This window comes from Aulonocara sp. 'chitande type north' Nkhata Bay, linkage group LG5, assembly GCF_057382095.1.
Source record: "Aulonocara sp. 'chitande type north' Nkhata Bay isolate Kocher_YH1m ecotype deep benthic linkage group LG5, A_spYH_male_GT1.1, whole genome shotgun sequence".
Lineage (NCBI taxonomy): Eukaryota > Metazoa > Chordata > Actinopteri > Cichliformes > Cichlidae > Aulonocara > Aulonocara sp. 'chitande type north' Nkhata Bay.
This window is the reverse complement of record NC_141348.1, coordinates 5217004-5237302: the sequence shown is the minus strand read 5'-3', so window position 1 is coordinate 5237302 and position 20299 is coordinate 5217004. Positions and strand designations below refer to the sequence as shown.

The following is a 20299-nucleotide window of genomic DNA, read 5'->3' as shown; positions in this document are numbered from 1 at the left end:
AAACTTGACCTTTAAAATCACTTCATTGAATCTTATTTAACACAGAAATACCATCACACATGGATGTGATTCATTTCATGTTTCATTCAGTTTATGTAATTCTGCTTTAATCAGATTAGCCTTCAGCACATTCTCACATGATGTGCATTGTAACATAATCCCTTTACTCCAAATACAGAGGAATATGTCCTTTTCAAACTCTGTGCTTGTTCATTTATTTAAACTTCTTTTTATTAAATCATGCAAAGTATAGGTCAGATATTCTCTGAGATGTGTCGTCTTCCACACACACACAGGTCACTCTGTGATCCATCATATAAACTCAAAGTTTACACCTATGCACGACCAGCATTAAGACCAGTTAACTATCAGCAAGGTCGCATATGAATGGTTCTGTGTTCAACGACCTTTCATTGAAAACCAAGTGTAATGATGGTGTGGCGACAGAGTTCTCTTCTCACACTCCTGGAGTCACCTGCTAGTCTACCAAGTTTAAAGATCCTGTACACATGAAAGTAAGCCACCAGAAGAGTCATTTTTACTCCTTTTTATTTTATTTGTATATTGACTTATATCAATGTATATTTGATGAATAATGAAAATGCTTTATTATTAAAATGGGGAAACACTATGTAGCACTCTGATCAGTGTTCGCATAAGGCTGGATATTAAGACCTTTGTTCTCAACTGTGGGCGTGACAGTCTCTCGACCTCGCGTCGCCTGACACTGCCCCAACGGTTACCCAAAGCTTGCACCCAGACGTAGTGGGCAGGTAGCCAGACTTGCTTGTTTGGTACCTCCCACCTAAATATTTTTGCTGATCAAGCACATCCCTCTAAAGCATTGGTAGACAGCTGTGGTCTCTGGACACTGTAGACACTGCTCAGGAACAACTCAGGAAATACCCGGGAGATGTGCCAGGCGCCACGGGACACCGCCAAAGGTTCCTTGTCGGTGCCCTGATGGGTCAGAGCTGTTACGGCAGCAAGAAGAGGCCTGCACAATATTAGAGAGGGGGTTTGGGTGTTATGGCTGTTAAGTACAGCTGACATTTAAACGTGGATACACACGGGGCCATTTACCTGCATCTCGTCATCAAATCACATGATGCAGCACACACCAGACTGAAGCGGCTGGTCCTTCCCCGGAGCCACTGCATCGAGCCTGCAACACACTCAGGATTTATTCAAAGCCAACTAATGGATGGCAAATTATATAAAGCATCACTCTGGAGGTCTTAATAATCAGTTTACCAATTTAAGCATCATTTGAAACAGTATAAATATACACATAAAAGAAGCAAAGTAAACAAAGATGTAGTGCAGTTTGGAAAAGCCTAAAACAGCATGTTTGCTCCTTACTCTGGCCATCTAATTCTAGTTATTTCTCTCTATCTGATACATCAGACGGCAGCTGGAAGGGGTCAGCAGTTTAATTACCTCTGAGACTGGAAAAAGAGAGCATCATTCTCTGAATGGAAGGTATGAACTTGTCTGGACTCCTCAGTGCTGAGAGGAGTTCCTGGTTCACTTTGACTGGCTCTCAGTGAAGGACACAGTCCTGTCTCCAGGTCACAGTCACTCCAGGAGAGAAGACTAGCAGACTGGACAGGGTTTCCATTGGGGTCAAGGGGGTCTGCCTGATCTTGGCAGCTTCTCACAGGCTCCAAGTCGTTCTGGGACGAGGACTCTGGTTTGATGTTCGGTATGGGGAGGGCGGGTGTGGAGGGCACGCTGTGGGACAACTGCATTTTCTTCATGTGCTGGATTACAGAGGCTGCATTGAAGGCTTGCTGTTGGAGATCCACAAAGTGAGCAGTTACTACTGGTGCAGCCTGCATCTTGTATAGAAAAACATCTAGCATAGCAAAAGTGTCTTTTAGAGAACTCCTGCTGGAATTATGAACATATGTTCATAATTCCATTATTTCAGAAACTTTACTAGGTCTGTACGTCTATAGAGGTGGAACAGGTACGCAGTGCAAGTTTGTTTAGACATACTGTTTTTGTTTTCTCATACGGCATAAGTCATTTGTTTTAGGATTCCTCTATCCTCTTTAATTTGAACTACTTATTGATAGAATTATATTGAATTCCATCAATATTAAAATGTCTTAATGGAATCCTTATAGCAGATGTTTTATGGATTAACATGTTTGTGTTAATACATGTGAATGGCAGTTGAAGGGGATTCTCCATCAACAGGAAAAGCAGTAAAACTTGTGAAAATATTACAATTTATGCACATTTTCCAGAGTCGTCCAATGGGCTGCACTGGAGTCTCTGCTGGGCCAATTCTGGGCCCCCAGCCCGGTGTTTGACACCCGTGGCGTATGTAGTCACCTTTCCAATCATTAGCAGGGCTCTAGACTAACTTTTTGCCATGGGCGTACCGGTACAAAAGTTAGGCGCACACAGATTTTATAATAATTGATATAATGTGTTTTTCTGGATACACTGTGCTTTTTCAGCATTCAAAGATTGATGACACCGTGTCAGAGCACTGGCTATGAATTTCAGAAGGATCAGGCCTTAACAGAAAAGTTAGCAATAGTTCTTTTCCTATTACAGCTACATCCACTTCTGTCGGGCCTAGGCTGCTCACTAGGGCTGGGTATCATCACTGATTTCTACAATCCATTCGATTCCGGTTTTCAAAGTCCCGATTCGATGCAACTTAGCCTCAGACAGTCAGAAATATTATAATTCTGATCATTTATCAGCACTGACTTCATCAGCATTGTGAGCATCACAGCAGATGCCTTTGTGTGAAAGTAACTGAGAATAAAACAGAAAAACATGAAGGAGATTTTCCTGGTCTGACTTTTTATAGCAGATAACCTTAAAAATATTCTACAATGTTCTGCATATAAAGTTTAAATTTCTTCAGTATTGAACAAGCTCCGACAGCGTGTCCGTCTACGGGCCGGCGGGTGAGAAAGCCGAGAAAGACAAAGCTGATCCTGATGCGTCGGTCTGTGTTTACGTCTTTGTGTGGAGTCCGTGTACCTGCTCTCATCTGCTGTTTGGTTGTTGTTGAAATGGTTTCTGGCAAAACACAGTTATGTTTAAAAGTCGATTCAGGATCTAATGAATTGATATCGCTTTATTCAAGCTACTCGCCTCCCACTTCCACCTGCACTTTCAACTGGACCACGGCCAATCAGAGAGGTCCCGCCCCTGACTATCTCTGATTGGTTTAGTCCACGATAGGGGCAAAATGTGTGTCTGTTGTTGACCACAGGGAAGGTTGCAGATTTTTTATTTTTATTTTTTTTGCTACCCGAACATTTGGTCGCACAGGTGCAACCAAATATTTTTTTGTTGTCGCACCACTGAAAAATTTGGTCGCATTTGCAACCAATTTGGTCGCACTCTAGAGCCCTGATTAGCCATTACCTTCCATTTGGATGTGGCAAAGTTTCTCTCCAACTGTTCACACACAGACTGATAAATGTCCTGGTCTCTAGCTGTGTCTCCAACAATCCTGCGAGGGTAACATGAGCAGACGTACAGTTAGGTTCTTGGGTATTTGGACAATGTTGCGTCTGTACACCATCATCGGGCAGATAGAGCTAGTCTTTGTTCCACATTCTCCGAGGCTCAAAAGTAGTAAGACAAACAAACATAATGTGTTCTCTCTTAACCGAGGTCTGTCTTCTGTCTTTCAGGCCTTTGTCTTGCATAGCTGGCCATAACTTTCCTTCTTTTTAAGAATGATTGTTGATTTGGCCAATCATACAATGTTTGCTATCTCCCTTATTTTGGTTTTTCATCCTGCTGACAACCAAATAGTTGAAGACTTGGAATGAACCCCAGATATTAGACCAGATCAGTTTCTCACGTGTCCACGAAGCTGCTTCTATATCAACTAACCAATTACTCTCTCAGAAAAAGACTGTAATTCATAAACAGCTGATACTTTTGTTCATAAATCAAGCAGAAAGCTATCTTCAGTCACATGTTGATTATGTGGTTTAAAATGTGTAATCATTGTCCAAAACATTACGACATTTAAGAGGCAAAGCACTAACCAGGGGTGCCTGAGTGCCTGTTCAGTGGTGAAGCGTTTAGTGGGGTTTTTCTCCATCATGTTCTTGATGAACTCTTTGGCTGTTGACACATAATATGGACAGAGTTCAGTTCAGCGTACAGTAGCATGATTCCTCTATGTTACACACAGTTTTATTAAAGCTCTCGAAAACACATCTAAAGCCCTTCATTAGGAACACCTGCATATGAAGAGAACGTGTGAACCCACAAACAGGAGGATGCTCGGTGGTGCCAAACACGGCTGCTGATTGATTGGACTCTCACAACAAGATTATCTAGAGTTCACACAGAAGGTTGACTTGTAGAAAAGCAGCAGTGTCCTGGATGAAAGTGCCTTGTTGTTGCTGAGCGATCGGAGCAGATTGATGGCCCATGCTAAAACCAAGCCCTGGAAAGGCCCGGCTACGTCTGCAGCCTGTCCGCAGCTCACACACAAAACATTTCACTGCATGTTGTACTCTGCATGATTGTGTATGTGACTAATAAAGCTTGTTTGTTCGATGTAAATTCTATGAGTTCAAAGTGGAGTTTTTCAAAGAGGAAGAGGATAAGCAATGCTGTGTTTGTTCACAAAAGTAAGGCCACCACAGCTGGAACAATCACTGCTCTGCTCCCTGTATTCAGGACAGATCACGCTGATGTTTGCTTGCTCGTGTTACTCCGCTGTGGCTTTTGTTGGGTGGAGTACTCCTGCCTCCCTGCATCTCCGTGTCTGGTCTGTTTGGATTTCTATCTTCCCAGTCATGTCAGCGTGTCTGTCTGCTTTCTCACTGTTCCTTTTAGATGTTCATAAAACTTGACCTCTGACCTTGACCTTCATTGCAAGGTCACTGAGATTCAAACTGGTCCAAGATTTTTAGTAGATACACCTGTGGTATCAGTTTGAAGCTCCTAAGTTGCCTCATTGCCGAGTTATTGCACAAACTTGAGTGTCTACACTTGACACTTTTACAGCTGAGGGGCGAAAATGACAAGAAAGTCTGGTTCCTTGGAGGTCAAATATAAAGAAACGAGGTGGATCAAGATTTGCACTGTTCTCATACTGACATCTGCATGATGGATCAGTGTCAGGCTAATGTTCCCGGGAAGCTGTGATTTTAGATCCTGCATGTGATTTTTGCCAGGTTTGGAACTTAGTCTGTACAGTCACATGAATAATTCCCTCTTTAAATGATAGTGAAACAGTGCAACCTAGTGTAATGTAAGTGTGTTAGAAAAAGGACTGGTTGTCATATTTCTTGTGGTTTATCTGACCCAGTCTCAGCTATTTACATCGAGTACTAATGAAGGAAAGAGGAGGGTCAGTACTGAAAACTGTGGTGTGTAGCTGTTAGCATACCTGATTCGGAGATGTCATCCCAGAAGGGCGAATGAAAGGCGTACTCAGCTCTCATGATCTTTGAAAACAAACGCTTCTCGTTTTCTTCAAAGAATGGAGGGTAGCCACAGAGCCTGCAGCACACACACAGCCTTTCAGATACCGCCGATTTGGATCAACTCTGGATTACTTTAGCAGCCATCGTCATGCTTATATGACATTTATACAATATGCCCTGACGCGGGTTTCATCAATTTGCTGGGTTTCCTCAGCTACTGTAGTAAACGGGCAGAGCGGTCAAAGCCTTTCAGCACAAACACATTCACAGAAATGTTGTTAAGCAGCGTGAAACAAGCTGCACTGATTTACACAGCAGGACAAAGAAATGCTTAAACTGACACTGTTGGGTCTCAAATCCACCTTCTGCTCAACCATCTCTGATTTGGATAAAAATGTTACAACAGAAAATATGAACATTGATAGTGAGGGCTGTGAAATTTCAGCTTCATTTATCAAACACTTTTCTTCTTTTTATGGACTATCGACACGGAGCTGTGAAGCAGCGTTTGAGCATAAATGTCTCAGACTATTAAATATAAAAGTACTTTCACTGAGGAGCTGTAATTTGAGACAGATACATTACATGTCTGAGTACTGGCTAGTGAAAATATGAAAACAGTCCAGGCTTCCTGTAAAGTTCATGTGAGCACACATTAATAAAACATGAATGGTATATAGTTATACCATATGTTGATGCATGCTCCATCATCCAGCTGACTGCAGCTTTTCCCAGTCTCATAAACAGTACAAATATTCATGCAAACTGGAAAAGTTCAAAAACTGGCTATTTGAGATGGATACATTGAATATGATGGCAGCAACATTTCTCACTTGAAGTTGGTAGAGGGCCACAAAAGAAAAGAAAAACAGTGCAATATATCCTCAAACGATTCCAGGAAACTGGGGAAATCTGTGTGCGTAGTTAAAAACAGCATCCTTCTGTCGTGCACGTCACTGTATGTGACCTGTTGAACCACGCCATAAACTAAAGCTCTCTGTGAACATGATCAGGAAATGCAGCTGCCATCTTTGTACCAAAGCTCAGAGAAGATGCGTTCCCCTCCACACAACACTTTCTGCAGGCTCTGCACAGACAAAGAGCCACGACAGCAGCTACGTTCACATACGAGATGAGGACGACATTCCTTTCCCCAAATCCAAACGACTCCCTCCTCAGCTCCCAGACATTATGAAAAGTGTGGATGCTGCACGGTGGTAAACGTGGCCCCGCCCAACCTTTCGGTACCTGTTGCTGCCACCAAATTCAGAATGAGCTGATGTTTTTCTAAAATTATCAACATTTGATCGATTTTCTATGATGTATGGATGCTTTTACAGCAGAGATCATTTGATCCCGTCTTTGATGAGTTGATGAGCTTTACAGATCCTTCTGGTCTTATTTATATTTCACACTGTTGGGCTGTGGAGCACACAGCTTCGTGTTCAGTGCCCAACCTTCCAGCTCCAGCTACTGCTGGAGCCACAGTTACACAGTGGAAGTAAATACTGCAGTATGTGGTGACTCTAATATTGTACAAGTGTACTTCTGACTTTTGGAATATGAATAAAATCAATAACTGATGAATGTTCGCAGTTCTCCATAAATGATCAGTGAATATTCATGTATACAGTTAGCCATGTTATTATGAACGTGCAGGCCTGTACTTACAGAATATAAGTGATGACTCCAATTGACCAGCAATCCACTGCTTTGCTGTAGGGTTTCTGGGCCAAAACCTCCGGAGCTGCAGAAAGCAGGACAAACAACGTGCAATATAAGCACCATTATAAACAACACACTGTTTCCACTCCAGAAAAAGTCTCGTTAAAGCTAATGTGTTAAAGCTAAGTTAATATATGGTTCAAAAGAAAAGGCAAAAAGTTGCCTTTTACAGCATTATTCCATCTAATAATATTTCTCACAGTATTGATACTGCATTACAGCTGTTTATTGAAGATGTCCATTTGAGGATCCTTCCATTATGTTAACTTTTATTACAAGTACGGTTAGAAGTATTTTATACACATTGCATATCTGAGCTTATTTTGAGTTGATGTTCGGTTCATTGAGGGTCTTAAGCTTCACTGGCGTGACTGTCCAGGTGATCCATGCTGAGGGAAACTGGAACATAGAAGGATAACTGCAATGCATGCTTACAGTACATATAATACATATAATCTAGGAATAGGCCTGAGCAGAGGCCCAAATGTTTCCAGCCTCTTGTTGCAGACCTGTTGCATTTTATTCTACTTGGTAACAGATGAGCAGAGTCAATAATTAGCCTCAGAGACCCTGAGGGCTTAAGATTATTACTTGTATGGAAGGTGTTATCAAAATGAGAAGTTCTATGTCTGTTTATAGCTATTAAAGATGTACAAGATGTACGATTAACTGTGACTAATGTCTGGAACCTATTTTAATCTGTCATTGACGCCATGGGGGGGCGTGTACCCCACTGCTGTATAAGTGTCCACAGCCTGTATTTTGGTCAGAAGACATATGTTGATGTTTTCTCCGGGCTGTTAATAAACTCATCGTTTGATTGCACTTTTCTGGGGCCTCCGTGGTTTGTGACTCTGCTCTACATGGATCGATTTCAGGACATTTTCAATAATAATAAGATCAAAGTCCAGTTTATTTATATATCACATAAAAAACAACAGAGCTGACCAGAGTTCCCTTCCTGCTGCTCCACCTGCTCGTTACGTTCACAATAAATCAAAACGAGCCCTCCAGCTCGTGCTGTCACTGCCCACATGAGCACTGAAGCCTCTCAGCAGGACGATGGAGCACCCCACCCAGTGACTCCTGGGAGGTTACGTACTGTCATTCAGCACATACACAATAACTGTCTGATTTATGAAAACTGGGTTTTTTCTTGCTCCAGTGTGATGAGATTTTGACCAAAGTAATTGTTTGTGGTATTAAGCTGTAGTACAGTAAAATGGTGCTTTCCCACAGCAACAATGTACAAATGGTCTATCACTGCAGAGGGAAAAACAGTAAGTATGTCAGTCTATTACATATGCAGAGAAATGGTTAACTCACCAACATATCCTGGTGTTCCACAGGCTGTAGACATCACTCCATGCTCCAGCGTCTTAGACAGACCAAAGTCACTCACCATAATCTTTGCATTCTCATCTGTATTATAGTACAGCAGGTTTTCAGGCTGAGAGAACAGGAAAAGCAAGACATGAAATACAGAAACGTACCTAAAATGTTCAAACACACTCATTAAACATCTGTTAAAGTCATTTTACCAAACATGTCAACATCTGTGGCTTTCACTTTGCTACTGGGAGCATGTTTGTCTTTGTTATGGTGGCTCTTTTGAGTCTTACCTTAAGATCCCTATGCACAATGCTGTTTTCATGCAGGTAGCTGACAGCCTGCAGCACCTGTTTGATCACTTTGCTGGCATCCTTCTCAGTATAAACACCTTTGTCTAAAATGCGATCAAACAGCTCCCCACCTGATACCCTGCACAAAACAGAAGAAGAGTTATCAGCGTTTATGTCTGGCAATCAGGTCTTCTGAACTTCTGCAGGACGGTAGACTAAGGACGACCATGGTCCATCGAATGATATAATAACCGAAAATGTTGTTCCGCTGTGCAAACAGACTTCGAGTAGCATTTAGGAAATGTGCCTGTGACAGGTTTGTCCATCATCTGTGTGAATCAGAGCCATCTGAAATCAGCACCCTTGTGCTCACTAACTGCATACAGTACTGCCATTTCCCCAGTTCTCTGTTTAACAAACAAGGAGAGAAACTTGCACCGCTAAGGCCAAAGTAGCACTGAGCAGTGCTGGTTTTCTAACACTAGAAAATAACTCAAAATGTTAGAAATATTCCAGTGTTAGAAAATCAGCACTGCTCAGTGTTAGTCTTTGTAAATCTTGAAAACTGACTAGGTTACTTTTAAACATACAACACTGTCAAAAGTGTTCATTTAACACTCAAAAGAGTGGACACATATAGACACTCTCCAGTGTTAATGTAACACTGGAGATTTTGCGGTGTAGCTTGCGCAAACCGAGCTGGCTGAATGCCCAACACACACACACCGGTGCGTCCTAACAATCTGGAGGGTCCCACCCAGCACTGTTACAACCCCAGTCTGCAGTGGGACCTGTCTTCTTTGCTGAGAGATCCAGAATGCCTCAAGGGTCCATGGCTCCCCCTGTGTCTGTGCCTGAGCGCCCTGAATCCATGGTTCCTGCTCCACCAGTGCCTGTGGATCCCTCACCACCCAACCGAGACCTGAGTGGTCCCGTCACTTTCTTTGCCAGTGCCAGGCCTGGTCCCCTGCAAGCCACTGAAGACATCCCGTCTCCTTCGCCTCTCCTTTTGCTGCTGGTGATGCGGCCAGCCTCCTGTTCATGAGTGGATGACTGGTCCACTTCAGGGGATATTTTGTGAGGCTCAGTAGTGCAGAGTGACCTGAGGCCCCTCTCATGGAACCATGTCTACATTCAGAAGTCCTCCATACTGAGACATTAAACATGAAGAGGACAGAATGAAAGACAGAGAGGGGGCTGAGGGAAAATATGTGCATTATAATTATACTATTAACCTTACCAGCAGCAGCAGCAGCAGCAAGCAATAGATTGTGAAGTACTACGTAGCTGAATTCTGTGTATGCATATTCCCATTTCCATATCCATCACATGCAGGTGCACATAGGGATTATCTATAATGATCTAATAGAAGATCATTATGCAGGTGTCCTGGGATGAACATTGTGAGGAGACGTGGTAATCTAGTATTACATACTTCACATCAGACTTTGCACAGACAGAGGTCATGTTCCAGATGTGATACGGGTATTAATGTAGTTGCACACAGTTGTGTAAATGTTGGGTTTTCTTTGGACTGGTAAGATTTAGCAGTTTTTACTGCTGCCACCTGGTCCTGCTCCACCACAGCTCTCCACGCCACTTTGTCCTGCTCTGCCAGAGGTCTTCACAATGTCTGGTCCTGTCCCACTAGAGGTCTCTGCACTGTCTGGTCAGGCTCCACCCGAGCCTGAGGTAATCTCTTACCTTCAGGTCCTGCTCTGCCCAGGTCAGAGGTCACCGTGTGGCCGTCTGGCCCTGCTCCACCCGTACCAGGGCACCTCCGTCTGTGTCGGGTCCCTGCCTCTGCCGCCTTCGTCAGCCTCCAGTTCTGTCCTCCGAGGGTCTCCGCCACCATCACCAGCCTCCAGCCAAGCCATCTGAGGGTCTCTGCCTCCACCCATGCCTGCCACGCAGGGTTCTACATCTGCTCTGCTTTCGTCGCTCAGACTTGGTAGTCGACCATGACAACAGAAACCTTATAGGTGCTCCACGTTCCACGTTTAGTCGGCCTTCTCCTCATGTCTATTTCTGTCCTGTCCCAGCATCTTAGTGTTTGTCTCTGTGTTTATTGTACTTTCTGTTTTATTTTGAGTCTCTTGTCCAGTCTTCACTTTTGCTTCTCCTGTCCTGTTAGTCTGTATAAGTTCCAGCTGTGCTCCCACATCCTCTCGTTACCCTGTGTGCATTGATGTCCTTAGTCTCCGTCTACTTGTTGTTGCATTGTCATGCTGCATATTCTGCAGTTCTGTGGTTCACCTGTAGGTGCTAGATTCCACATTTCTATGTTTTCCTGTTCTTTAGCTCAAAGTTTTCTTTTCTTGTGTGTTTATGAGTTTCCTTAGCACAGCAATAAAGCTGAGTAATTCCTTTGATTTTTCCAAGACGTGAAGCTTAATGTTTTATTGTTGATGATGAAGTCTGAGGAGGCTGAAGCTGTAGAGCAATGAAAGCAGTGGTGTTTGTGGATAGATGGGCTGATAAAGTGCACGTCTCACTTTCTAACCACAGTGAATTGGACTGAGGGTAAACAATGTGTTTTAAGGTGTTTGACTCTATGTTCGTGCTTGTAGACCTCCTTGAGATTTGGGGTTTTGTAAAGTGTAACGTTGAATGCACAGTGTCACAGTGGTTAGCAGTGCCTCGCAACAACAAGGTCCTGGGTACAAATCCTTTCTGTGTGCACTTCTCCCCATGTCTGCGTGGATCCTCTCCACATACTCCAGCTTCCTTCAACATGCAGTTAGTGAGCTCAGGTTAATTAGTGATTCTAAACTGGCTGTAGGTGTCTGTCTCTGTTTGTTAGCCCTGTGATAGACTTGTCCAGCATGTACCCAGCCCTGTGGTGGCTGAGACAGCATCCAGCACAACTGGGATTGTTGAGATAAGATCATTGATTTTAAGAAAGCCATTTAACTGTTGCCATCCATCCACAGAGTGATATGCAGAGGCTGATCCAGCAGTTTAAATCATCTTTTCCCGACTTATGCAACAGAATAAAATTAAGGCTGAACAACTCTATCAGCTTGGAGGAAACACGGATTTCTAAATATTTAAAGTTTCTTGTGTAAAGATAGTAAAAGGTCTGCTACAACCGCCTCATCCATACAAGGTGGTAAAATATTGGATTTGGACCCGTTTATTGACGAGTTGTGGCAGCAAAGAATGGGGGTCCCTAAGGAGTAACAGCACATCATTAAGGAGAACTGGATGTTCTGTATTAAACTGCCAGCTGAAGACATCTCTGTCTTATAGCAGCCGCAGTGGTTCTGTGAACAATGCAAATAGAAATGGAAAGAGAAGAATGTGGATATTTGATTAAAGATTAAAGCCGACCTTTTTGTTTTTGATTTGAAATATAACAGCTTGGTGTATTTTGGAAAACAGCCAATAATGAGCAAAGAATGGTAATAATACAAGTTATCAGATGGTTCAATAAACTCCATTTAAAAAAATCATTTTAGCCTTTAAGGGGTTAAAGGCTTGGTGGCATGAAGGAACGACACATAGCTATATTAGTTTGTACCAATATTATTTATTCAATTTGAACAATAATTCAGCCTATTTTAGCAAAAAAGGCTGAATTGTTACTGTTCTGTACACACTGCGTACTCGCATTGTTAATGTAAGATTATACTGCAGTAATAATTGTCAGTGTTGCATTATTTCAAGGTAAACATTAATAGAAAGTCAGCTAAACAGTTCCACTTACAGCTGCATGACCAGGTAGTAGTGTGTTCGACTCTCGTAGAAATCCTCCAGCCCCACCACATTGTCGTGCTTTATCCTGAAATAGTAAGAAACAGGAGGATAACTCGTTCTTATTCTCTTTAACCTTTGACATGTTAGGCAGCAGAACTAGTCACCGCTAGACTTTATTCATTACACATTTGAATAAGTGTGTGTGTTTGTTACCTCCTCAGCACATTTATTTCATTTTCTAGGTTGCTATGGGCGAGATGTTTTTTCTTCAGACATTTCAGAGCATACATTTTCCCAGTTTTCTTCTCTCTCACCATGAAAACCTCTGAAAATGAGCCCCTGTGCAAAAACATCAAAGAGGATTAATGACAGCCTGATCAAATGCTAGAAACAACTTTATCTTGGTTAACAGTTTTATTTTGTTTGTTCTTACAATCCTCTCAGAGATCTACAGAAACATCTTCCCAGGGTGATGGATCCAGCAGTACTACAGACCCCTGGAACAAGCAGGGGCTAGCTGCTCAAACATAAGCTCCACGACTTCTTTATTACCTCATTTGAAAGCATTTATACTGGGTTTGCTTTTTAACAGGTAAAATTCAAAGGGGTGAAAGAAATACTAAGTTTAATTAGGACAGTGGCAAGCACATCATCCAAGACCAAAACCCTTCGATCATATCATTTCATAGAAAGCGATTCAGATGAGCACTAATTGACACAGTGGAGGAATGATCTACTGCACAGGTGTCCACCCCCAGGCCTGGAGGGCCGGTGTCCTGCAGGTTTTAGATGTGTCCTTGATCCAACACAGCTGATTTAAGTGGCTAAATGACCTCAACATGTCTGGTAATGAACTAATTATGTGATCAGGTGTGCTGACCCAGGGTGAGATCTCAAACCTGCAGGACACCGGCCCTCCAGGCCTGGGGTTGGACACCCCTGACCTACTGTAAAGTAAATACCATCTGGTGGTATGTTTGAGAAACTAACATTAAAGCAACAATTACCTCCTTACGTTCACACTGATGCCAACCCCCCACCACCACCAGACTGAACTTTAACAGCAGCAAAGTTCTGGTTTCGAACCGTTCCTGCGTTTCCTGTGTGGTTTTTATCCTGGCTCCACCATCCAAACATGTTTGTTACCTGCTGATTCTAAATCAGCTGTCGCTGTGGCTATGAGATAAACACTGTTTAATGTGTGTGTGTATGAATCAATAAACACGTCTCATACAACGCGGTGCTTTGAATGATGACCGAGGCTAGAAGAATGATGTATAAACACCACTTCATTTGACTTTGTGTACAACAAATCTGCTCTACATTTCCTGAGGAACAGCACGTGTTGACCTGCACACAGACGCCTGTTCATAACACCTGCCTTTAAGTACATTCAGCACATCCATTCACAAGTGTAGGCAGCCAGACACTTAATCCTGTAATGAAGCAGTGCTAGGATGTTCTCAGACTGACGTCTCACACACAGGAGCCTTACTCATGCACTCTGTGACGGGTTTATTAACTCGCTCTTAAACAGCTCCTAACGTTAATTTAATACGTTGCTGCTCTTCACTGATTTAGTGAAGCCAGTATCCAGTGTTGGGGAGTAACGGAATACATGTACCGCCGTTACGTATTTAAAATACAAAATATGAGTAACTGTATTCCGTTACAGTTACCGTTTAAACAGGTGGTATTTAGAATACAGTTACTTTGTTGAAATAAATGGATTACACTGCGGTACTTTCCTGTTTCATTTTGTCGCGGGTCAGGACTGTTTGGGTTTTGTTTGACAGCTACGTTCTGTTGTTCCAGGCGGCAGCGTTACGGTTGCCATGGTTACAGGGCGACGCTCTCTCTCTCTCTGCGACTGTGTGTTTCCTGGGTGAGAGAGCGCCTTTTCGTTGTTGTTGTTGTTGTTGTGCTAAGCTAACAGGCAGAATGCTACAAGCATAGCTCTAAAGAATGTAGCATCATGGGCAGTGTAGTCCGTGCTGCAGGGAGAATGGACTGCCATACACGTTATGGGTCTGTGAGCGCGAGGAGGGAGAAAAAGGGGAGTGGAAAGGTACGAGTTGTCATCGAGGAAAAACGGGAGCTGGAAGCATGTAAATATAATAATAACCACTGCAGCCAAGAAGAGTGCCTGACGAGCCCAGTTGTAAGTAAGCTGTTAAGACTCGACTGTACACCGTGTTCGTGTTTTCCTCCGAAACAATAAGTTCTGTTGGAGCAGCCTTTCAACGCCTCTCTCTGTCTCTCGCAAGAAAAGTTGACCCACACAACAAAGTAAAGCTATTTTTCGGCTACGAGCCGACAGGGACCCCGCCGTATTAGTCAGAGGTCCCTTTACTACAGTTCGGAGTCGCGGACCTTCAGTAATAGTAATAAATCACACAGCAATAGTACATTCACGTTGTTGTAAAAAGCACGATAATATATTAAGCAATCCAAAGTATTCAGAATACGTTACTGTCATTGAGTAACGTAACGGAATATGTTACAGAATACATTTTGGGGCATGTATTCTGTATTCTGTAACGGAATACATTTTAAAAGTAACCTTCCCAACACTGCCAGTATCTCCCAGGTTAGCAGCCAAAACACTTTTAAACAGTATGAGAAACCTTTACAACCAGCTGTCTTGTATCCATTTATAACTTTTCCATTCGGGTTTGTCTACGAAGTAACCATTTCAGAGTGTGGAAACAGTAGCCTCAGCCTAACCAGTAAATACTGGGCATGTGGAAAGCATTCTGCCTGCTTCCTGCACTGAGGCAGCGCTGTCAGAGCTTACAACTATCCACCAGTTGCCCTCAGATCACATGAAGGTGATACAGAGATGTGGCCTATGTGGAACAAGGGGAAAACAGTCTTCACTCTCTGCACACCAAATCTGGGAGTGGGTGACACAATTATCTGCATTCTGCAGACAGCATACTCCCATCTGGATAGTAACAGCAGCACAGCAAGGATCACCTTCTTTCATTTCCCATAACATTGTGTTAACATTGTGTATTATTCACAGAGAACTGTGGAACTGAGGCACATTATAGCGCTGTTCTGGTCCTAATGATGACCAAAGTTACATTTCATTTACTGCATACATATTCAACACTTTATCAACCTTACAGACAATTTGAAATCACCAGTAAATGTAACATGCTCACCTTTGTACCAAAAGGAAGCCCACACAGGTGTGTGGAACATACACACTCCACACATAAAGGCCACAGCCAATCCAAATGTCCCAACCCAGAAGCTGCATATCTAACAGTACAATAGTAACAGGTTCACACATGCACTGCAGCCCTGAGCATGACTGGGATGTACCTGAGAGAGGTTAATGAAAGCAAATGCATCCTGTCTCCTGTCAGCTCCACGGCTCAGCCTGTTTCCACTGGTGACATCAGACCAGTTCCTACATCATCATTCTCTGTTCATGTGTTTGTGTGGAAAACCAACTTTGGATTTATTAGCTCCTGTTACTAAACAACAATATAGAACTTTTTCAACTGAGAAGGAAGTGAAAATATATATCGTCTTCACATAGATTACTGATTGGCAGAGCTAGCTCGAAATTTCAAGTTAATAAGCGGAAATTTTGAGAAAGATAACTCAAAGTTTCGAGTTATGGATGCTTTTTTGTGGCAGAAACGGCTTCCGTAGTCTGGGGTGCCTGCAGCTCAGCAGATAGAGCAGGTCTTCTGCTAGGCAAGATACTTTGAATATGTGAGAATGTTAGCTAGAAAGCTAGTTAGCTAGAAACACAGAAGCAGGGCTTGTGTGAATGTTGCATAAAGTGTGTTGAGTGCTCCGGGAGGCTTAGAGGTTCCTCACACAGAAGCATCACCATGAGTGAAAAGTACTCACGAGCCCATCTTCCCCTTGAAGTCAAACACGTCCTTGATGTTACTGGTGCTTTTCTTCCAGCTGCAAACAATCTCCTTCTGGCCCATCTTAGCCGTAGTTTCCTGAACAACCACAAATCACATCAGTTATTCATGCTGACAGTGGAAACATGTACTTATACATTACACCACGCAACACATGTGAAAGTGCTGCTGAGCCAAAGTTTGCAGCATTCCAGTTTACTCCGGTGTCTACATATAACTAAGTGACTGTAGTTACTGTGTGCACTGATGCACTGTGCCTCAGTACACAGAGTCAGGTTTGAGTCGATATGATGCTGAAATAAATCATTACAGTAAGTGAGGTTTCATTTATTCAGCTATACAAAGGAAAAATACCAAACGTCTGCGTTTTCATTTGATGCACTGTAGCATCAAAGCACATGAAACCTATGTGTATAAAGGACAGTTCTTGTGTGTCCCTGTGTCCGTCTGTCCTCTGTGTGTGTCCTTGTGTCTCTGTCCTCTGTGTGTGTCCTTGTGTCCGTCTGTCCTCTTTGTGTGTCCTTGTGTCTCTGTCCTCTGTGTGTGTGTCCTTGTGTCCGTCTGTCCTCTTTGTGTGTGTCCTTGCATCCCTCTGTCCTCTGTGTGTGTCCTTGTGTCCGTCTGTCCTCTGTGTGTGTCCTTGTGTCTCTGTCCTCTGTGTGTGTCCTTGTGTCCGTCTGTCCTCTTTGTGTGTGTCCTTGTGTCTCTGTCCTCTGTGTGTGTCTTGTGTTCGTCTGTCCTCTGTGTGTGTCCTTGTGTCTCTGTCCTCTGTGTGTGTCCTTGTGTCTCTGTCCTCTGTGTGTGTCCTTGTGTCCGTCTGTCCTCTTTGTGTGTGTCCTTGTGTCTCTGTCCTCTGTGTGTGTGTCCTTGTGTCCGTCTGTCCTCTTTGTGTGTGTCCTTGCATCCCTCTGTCCTCTGTGTGTGTCCTTGTGTCCGTCTGTCCTCTGTGTATGTCCTTGCATCCCTCTGTCCTCTGTGTGTGTCCTTGTGTCCGTCTGTCCTCTGTGTGTGTCCTTGTGTCTCTGTCCTCTGTGTGTGTCTTGTGTCCGTCTGTCCTCTGTATGTCCTTGTGTCGCTGTCCTCTGTGTGTGTGTCCTTGTGTCTCTCTGTCTTCTGTGTGTGTCCTTGTCTCTCTGTCCTCTTTGTGTGTGTCCTTGCATCCCTCTGTCCTCTGTGTGTCCTTGTGTCCGTCTGTCCTCTGTGTGTCCTTGTGTCTCTGTCCTCTGTGTGTGTCTTGTGTCCGTCTGTCCTCTGTGTGTGTCCTTGTGTCTCTGTCCTCTGTGTGTGTGTCCTTGTGTCTCTCTGTCCTCTGTGTGTGTACTTGTCTGTCTGTCCTCTGTGTGCGTCCGTCTGTCCATCTGTCCACTGTGTGTCCTTGTGTCCCTGTCCTCTGTGTGTGTCCTTGTGTCCCTCTGTCCTCTGTGTGTGTACTTGTCTCTCTGTCCTCTGTGTGTGCTTGTGTCCCTCTGTCCTCTGTGTGTGTCCGTCTGTCCCTCTGTCCTCTGTGTGTGTCCGTCTGTCCATCTGTCCTCTGTGTGTGCTTGTGTCCCTCTGTCCTCTGTGTGTGTCCGTCTGTCCCTCTGTCCTCTGTGTGTGTCCGTCTGTCTCTCTGTCCTCTGTGTGTGCTTGTGTCCCTCTGTCCTCTGTGTGTGTCCGTCTGTCCCTCTGTCCTCTGTGTGTGTGTCCGTCTGTCCATCTGTCCTCTGTGTGTGCTTGTGTCCCTCTGTCCTCTGTGTGTGTCTGTCTGTCCCGCTGTCCTCTGTGTGTGTGTCCGTCTGTCCATCTGTCCTCTGTGTGTGCTTGTGTCCCTCTGTCCTCTGTGTGTGTCCGTCTGTCCCTCTTTCCTCTGTGTGTGTGTCCGTCTGTCCATCTGTCCTCTGTGTGTGCTTGTGTCTCTCTGTCCTCTGTGTGTGTCCGTCTGTCCCTCTGTCCTCTGTGTGTGTCCTTGTGTCTCTCTGTCCTCTGTGTGTGTCCTTGTCTCTCTGTCGTCTGTGTCCCTCCCTTGTGTCCCGCCCCGTCTCCCTATGTCTGCGTGTTCCACGTCTCTTGTTGTCACAGTCTACATCTTTGTGTGTGTTCATGTGTGTCAGCTGTGTCTCCCTCTGCTCATCATCTGTTAACTTCCCAAGTCTCAACTGTTCTTGTATTTTCTAGTGTTCCTGGTTTTCGTCTATTTCGTTTTCCAAGTTTAGGATCTTGTGATTAGTTTCTCATTTAGTTGGTTTTCATGTTTGGTTAATGTTTTGTTTTCGGCCATAATAAAAGGCACGCTTTTAGTTCCAATCTAGTTCTGTTTCCACGTTTCGTTCGTCTGCCTTTGGGTCCACTCCTGTCCACTCCACGCCGTCTGTCAGTGATGTGTATTTGTCAGTCCTTCTCTGCTTTGTATTACCTGCAGCAAATTTTATTTAAGACACTCAGGTGTATGTCCTGTGTCTTCTTCCAGGTGTGTTTCTGTTATTTTGTGTTTAAAGGTTTATTTCAATATGTTGTTTATTCTTTTTGAAATAGTATATTGGTAAGATTGACTAGTTCTTGTCTAACTGAGAAATTTTATTATCAGCATGTAAATATGCACATTTAAACAACACATCTACTCGATTATGAGAGAGTGGTCTGAAAAGTTCATTTCTTAGCCTGGGGATGGGGATGTACATAGAGTTTATACACATCTGATGCTTTGGAGAATGGAGGACTGAACCCTAAGCCTATCTAGTCCTTTGCAACCCTTAAGATGTCACCCCAGTTCCCCCGTGTTACATAAACAGTTGCATGTCCAAGCCTGAGCTCACTTCTCACTGGCAAAGCCCATTTCTACTTATCAGGGCCACAGGATTCAAAAAGGCAGAGGATTAGAGCGATAAATACCTGTGCTTACTTAATCTCCCCGTCCAGCCTGCCTTCTCCTGCACTCCTGCCATATCCCCTGACAAACACTGCTTGTTTTATTATGTGGACTTGAAACTGAGCTTCCTTGAATATTGGCAGTGCATACTAAACGTCATATGTTAAATTATGACATGTGTATATTTCATTAGTTTTCTTGTGTGGAAAATTTGATAACATACAATAACTTAACATTTCACAAGTGCTAATTATCTATGCTGGAGACAAGAGTGTTTTATTAAATGTAAAGTTACATTTGTTTTCCTATTTACAGGATAATTCTTTTGTCCAGTTATTAAACGATTTGTAAACAGAGAGAGAGGATAACTGAAATGAACGCTTACCTTAATCACAGACGTGAAATAAACGGAGCATTTGCCAGAGGACCTGTGCGCAGTTGGTTGAGGTATCCCGGTGGTGACCCGACTGTTTCTGGTGGCTCCTCCTCTTCTTGAGCAGGGGCGGGGCCTCCCCATTCATCTCTTCCACAGTGCTGCATTCACAGAGCCATGGGGCTTACATTACAGCGCCAGGATTGAGAAGATGATGAGACTGCATAATTAAAGTGATAGTTCCAAACGAATGAAACTGCTGCATCCAGAAAAATCACACTTTACCTGTTTTATTCAGTACAGTGCACGAATGCAGGGAGGCAAGTTCTCCCACCCTTCCCTCCCCTCAGGGTAAGAGTTTGGGTGTCATACTTGATAATACTCTTTCATTCCAGTCTCACATTAATTCCATAACCCGGTCTGCTTACTTCCTCTTGCGTAATATTAACCGACTCCGCCCCTTCCTTCCTCCCCATGCTGCTGCCGTCCTTGTCCATAGTCTTATTACGTCCCGCATTGATTACTGCAATTCCCTCTTATTTGGTCTCCTTAAAAGGTCCCTTCATAAACTCCAACTTCTCCAAAACTCTGCAGCTCGGGTCGTAACTCCTACTCTGTCAAGAGCTCATATTACAACAGTTCTTCAGCAGCTTCATGGTTGCCCGTAGAAACCAGGATAAACTTTAAAATCGTACTTCTCACGTACAAGT

At 43.6% G+C, this 20299-nt stretch overlaps 1 protein-coding gene across 1 annotated transcript; it reads right to left on the bottom strand.

Moving 5' to 3' along the window:
* Window positions 1-535: 535 nt before the first annotated feature.
* On the bottom strand, window positions 536-19759 carry LOC147329759 (calcium/calmodulin-dependent protein kinase type 1D-like). The gene is made up of 13 exons (XM_086291062.1): window positions 19602-19759; window positions 16349-16449; window positions 12689-12814; window positions 12486-12560; window positions 8777-8915; window positions 8481-8604; window positions 7101-7176; window positions 5393-5505; window positions 4035-4113; window positions 3400-3487; window positions 1441-1793; window positions 1084-1165; window positions 536-997 (listed from the first exon to the last, which is right to left on the bottom strand). Exons 1-12 carry the CDS (start codon window positions 19731-19733, stop codon window positions 1102-1104), a joined length of 1470 nt encoding a protein of 489 aa, XP_086147188.1. The 5' UTR covers window positions 19734-19759; the 3' UTR covers window positions 536-997; window positions 1084-1101.
* Window positions 19760-20299: the final 540 nt, after the last annotated feature.